Source organism: Microtus ochrogaster, chromosome 2, assembly GCF_000317375.1.
Source record: "Microtus ochrogaster isolate Prairie Vole_2 chromosome 2, MicOch1.0, whole genome shotgun sequence".
NCBI classification, from domain to species: Eukaryota; Metazoa; Chordata; class Mammalia; order Rodentia; family Cricetidae; genus Microtus; species Microtus ochrogaster.
In genome coordinates this window covers 66,789,591-66,794,464 of record NC_022010.1, presented here as the reverse complement: position 1 = coordinate 66,794,464, position 4,874 = coordinate 66,789,591, and the positions used below count along the sequence as shown (strand labels likewise).

Sequence of the window (4,874 nt, the reverse complement as noted above, 5' to 3'; positions counted from 1 at the left end):
AGGCACATGGGGATTTAGAAATATTAGTAAAGAATACGAAGACACAAAAACATAAAATAGTATCGGCAAGAAGTTCCAGTGAATACTGAAATCGCCTGTGTTTAATTTCCAATTGCTTAGAATACCCCGGCCCCAAGAGGTAGGAGTAAGATTTTAAAAAACTGCATTAACATGATACAAGGACATGAAAAGACAACCAGATGGAGGTCGCAGGCTACGTCTACAGTTAAACATTCTGTTGTTAGAACAAGTCACACTCACGGCCTAGACCACAATATTCTTCAGGCAAACCACTCTCTGGGTGGAATCCAATGTTATCTCCTTAAGGGAAATGGAACCTTAGCTGAGTCTTTAGACTTTTGTTTGAGGTAGAAACAAATCTACTTCTTTATCCCTGAAATACAAGGTCTGGATCTTAGCTACCAGTGACTATAACCTTTAGAGAGCAGAACCCTTGGGTCTAAATCTAGGCGGAAACTTGTTTGAGATAGAAACACAGTAACCTTTGTGGTCAACGTGGGAATAGGCTCACGGTTTTTTTGGGCCTCCAGTGTCCCCAGCAAGCTCCCACAGTAAATGTTCCAAAGAGCTGCGTCACCAAAACAGGGAACGTTTATGCCTGCTTGGCTGATGTCCAGGAACATAATCTGAAGATCAAGATGCTGCAGGCTCAGGCCTCCCAGAAGCCAGACAAGCCAGGGCCATGTGGCTTTAATTTAAATCAGGACTGTAAACAGAGTTCAAACTGGCACCGCCTATGTCCTGTCCTAATCACATCTTGACGCTACATTACGTGGCAAAAGTGATGTGCAGATTAACCCACTGACTGAGTTAAAGAAAAGCAGCATTGTCAGGCTCACAACAGAAACGGAAGTCAGAGAGACTCCGCCAGTGTAAACACACCAGTGCTGTAAGGATGGAAGAGGCCCTGTGCTGAGAAATGTGAGCATCTTCCTGTAGAGTGATACCACACAGCCAGCCAGTACACAGGGACTTTGCTTCGACAGCTTGCTCACCTAAATTCTGCCCCCAAATGCAATAAACTCAGAAGTAGTGTTCCCTGGGGACTCAGACAAAAGCCGGGCTCATTCTAGGTGGATTTCAGCTTTCACACTCTGAGCAAAGAACCCTGTCCATCCAACCTGTCTGGACTGTGACACAGCAAACATGAAGTCTGGCATAGGGGGCTGACCCGTGATGGTCTGTCCCGTGGCCCCAGGAAGCTAATACCCACACCACCAAGCACTTTCCTTCACTGTGGAGCCCTCTACCCACAAGAGTCTTGTTTTATAGTCATTCACCCTTCCCCATCCTAAAATGCATGCTTCCCTTTTGTATCCATCCGTCTAGAAAACAATTACAACCCACAAAAGTTTTATATGTAAATACGAGATAAATGTTCTTCTTTTATTGTCTTGTTTTTTTGAGACAGGGTTTCTCTGTGTAGCTCTAGCTGTTTTGGAGCTTGCTCTGTAGACCAGGCTGGCCTCGAACTCAGAGATCTGACTGCCTCTGCCTCCTGAGTGCTGGGATTAAAGGTGTGCAGCAACACAGCCTGATTCATGTTTTTGTTTTGTGAGACACAAGCGATAGGATTACAGGCACGTGCCACCATGAACAGCTTTAAAAAAAAAAAAATCAGAGAGTTTGTTTGTATAGGATCCAGCCTGATTCTGTCATTCTATTTACTTTTTTGTAAGCATGGGTATTTTGCCTACATGTATGTCTACATCACGTGTGACTGGTGCCGACAAAGGCCAGAAGAGGGCATCAGCTCCCCTGGGACTGTTATAGAGAGTTCTGATACCTTGAGGGTGCTGAATGGAAACTGTCCTCTGAAAGAGCAGCCAGTGCTCTTAACCACTGACCACCTCTCCAGCCTGATTCTGCCCCTTTAAAATAAACCCACAACGACAAATAAAAAAGAAACTCTATCTATGACCAAAAAGGTTCATATCCATACCAATAAATTTGTAAAACTCAAGCAGACAAAATGACATGGAGAACTTACTGTCTCAACTCGCAAAGCCACCAAATAAGTATGTACACAGAGTCAGAAAATTATTTTAATAGTTACAAAACATTTGTACACAATCAGTATAAAATAGTAATTGATTATTATAATTATGAGAATTGGCCTGCTGGCTCGGAGACCATCCCCGGGAGCCCGCCCTGATGACGTCTGTCATGTGTAGTTGATGAGATGACCAGGTCTTTTTTTAAAAACCTCTCTCTACTCATTCTTTGGAGGCTTGAAGTGAATTCGGCAGCGTTCATTAAACACCTAAGATGTTCAAACAGAAACAGAAGTCACTGAGTTATCCTGTCAACAAGTTAGGAGGACTCTAGCATCTGGTCTAGGTCAACAGGCCCAGAAACACAAAATTTCTTTAGCACACCAAATTAAGCATGATGTACACCCTGGTAACATTCACTAGACGATTTCAACACCCATTAGCTAGCTGGACATGCCTTCTGCGAAATTATGTGAATTTACGTATTTCTTGTTTGGGTCACCTTGCTTCCTAAAATCTGAAACATTTCCTAAGTGTTAGAGAATGCTCTCTGACTAAATGAGGCAATGCTACATAAAAATCTTGGCAGAGCCATTCACAGGAGTAACAGGGCTAAAAAGAGTAAGAGGTCTCGTTTTGTAGTTCATATTGGTATTTAACTTACTATGTATCTTGGCCTGGACTCAAACTCACAGTCCTGCTTCAGCCTGGCTAAATTTTGATTTTTCTGTGGGCTAATAATACACAGAAGAATATTGTCTCTCTGTGCCTTAGTCCACTGTTCAGTGTCCTGAGAACACTCAGGTTTAGTGGGATTGCAATCCCATCATGTTGAGGAGCACCCGTGACAGCACATCCAAATGGTTTCACGCCTACCACCTACCACAACGTTACACGTACCGAAACCCTCTGGACCGGCTCTCTACAGCCAGACATTCACCATCCCCCTCTCCCATCAGAGCCCCAGAAAAGCGTACGACTTTACAGAGAATGTGTGCATAGACAAGCACTGCCACAATCTTTTAAGCAGCATAGCCCTAATGCAGATGCAAGGGCAAGTACAGGCTACACTTTGGCAAGGAAGATAAAGAAATGCCATAAAGCAGTCAATTTATAGTCTGTGATTTATTCATGCCTTCACATGTTTTGAGTTTTTTTTTTTAAGATAGATGTAATTATTTAATGACACAGGAAATGCTGGCTACTAACAGTTAGAAGATGACTTCATTTATGACTTTTAGAAACAGTTAACAAGTCTGAGCTGGAAGGTTATATACCAGAACATCACATCTGCTCAATGATTAATATGTGTGTGTGTGTGTGTGTGTGTGTGTGTGTGTGTGTGTGTGTGTGTGTGAGTGAAAATTCTGAAACAAAAACTCCTGAAGAGACAAACAGTTACTAAATGCTAGAAGTTAGTCAGTGCCCAGCAGCTGATCTCTAAGTCCAGAGAGATCTGGTCAGAGTGTGGAGAAGCCCAGCTTGGCCAGAGTGTGGAGTGTGGAGAATCTCAGCTCGGCTGTTCTCCCTTCTCTGGAATTTACTTATCTAAATAAAGTGGTTCCTTTCCACTTAATGTTCCCTGTGTAATTGCATTTAATGAAACTCAATGAAGATTAACGGACACAAATGCAAAATAATGTTAGCAACTTCGGTTTTGTAAAAAGTAACTGCATAAAAGGCTAATTATAACAAATAACTTGTTTGACAGTTCTCTCAGTTAACTACAATAAAAACTCTGAATATTCTATATGCCCATAATTAGTGTTAGGAGATGCACAGAATCACAAAACCCTCCGGCTGCTTGTAAAGCTGCTGTGCCTCCACACAGAAGTTCGCACTCCCCACACAGAAGTTAGCATTGCTGGTTCTTTGTTCTCAGTTTCTTGCACTTTTTGTTCCTCCCCTGGCTGCCCCTTGCTCGCTCAGTTCTCTGCAAGAACCAACATTATTTCCTACCTTCCAGCTCCTGTCATTTACCACTTCTTCAACATTTAGTTCTGACTGCATCCATTTCAACTGCAAAAGAGGAAAAAGAAAAACAGAAATTCTGAGTAAAGAGTTAAACCTAGCACCCCAGTCAGGGTGGAGGCAGGCAGACCCTGGGAACTTGCTGGCCAGCCAATCTAGCTAAAACTGCAAGCTTCCAGAACAGTGGGAGACCCTGCCTCAAAAAACTAAGGTGGAGAAGTAATTGAGGAATACATCCTAACATCAACCTCTGGCTCACACACACCAGCACAGGAGGCCATACCCACACACACTCACACAGACCACGTACAAAATAAAGAAAAAGCAAATTTTCAAAAGCACAGGTAATACACATTGTATTAGTAAACTGTCCTTTCTGCCTGAGCTCTCTGAGACACTGGCCCTCCACAATTCAGCAAATCTATCTCAAGGTATCCATCTGTCCCTTGTCTGGGGATGGGCTTGCCTGACTAACTGTGACAGGGAAGGAAAGAACAGCAAACCAGCCCAAGAGCAAAAAATTTCCCTGAAAAGAACCAGAAATAAAACCATTTCTAATAGATGTCACCATTGCTTATCTCAGGACAGAACTGAGCTGCTGTGCACACAAATCCAGCTGTGCAGAGCTTAGTCATATAGAGAAAGCTCCCTAGAAACTCCAGCTGACTGCCTCCACTTCCTCCACTGCCTCCTGCTGGGCTGTGAGGGCCAATCTGGTGAGGTTATCTCCACCTGTTACAATCTATTATTCCACTTGGAAGTGTCCCTGAGGACATTCTGCACTGCCTGGGACTCCTCATGGGGAACTCCAGTTGACTGCCTCAAAAGGGCTTTCCCGGATGATTCCTGCTAGATATGTGGAGCACCCAATCTGACGGTGCTACATAC

At 43.4% G+C, this 4,874-nt stretch overlaps 1 protein-coding gene across 1 annotated transcript in view; it reads right to left on the bottom strand.

The window, feature by feature from the left end:
- Window positions 1-1,634: 1,634 nt before the first annotated feature.
- Ccdc58 (coiled-coil domain containing 58) overlaps window positions 1,635-4,874 on the bottom strand; it is an 18,905-nt gene continuing 15,665 nt past the window's right edge. The window contains exons 4-5 of the mRNA XM_005345078.3: window positions 3,975-4,034; window positions 1,635-2,284 (exon numbers count right to left, since the gene is read on the bottom strand). Coding sequence (XP_005345135.1) covers window positions 2,234-2,284; window positions 3,975-4,034 — 111 coding nt within the window. The 3' untranslated portion in view covers window positions 1,635-2,233. The remainder of the gene's footprint in view (window positions 2,285-3,974; window positions 4,035-4,874) is intronic.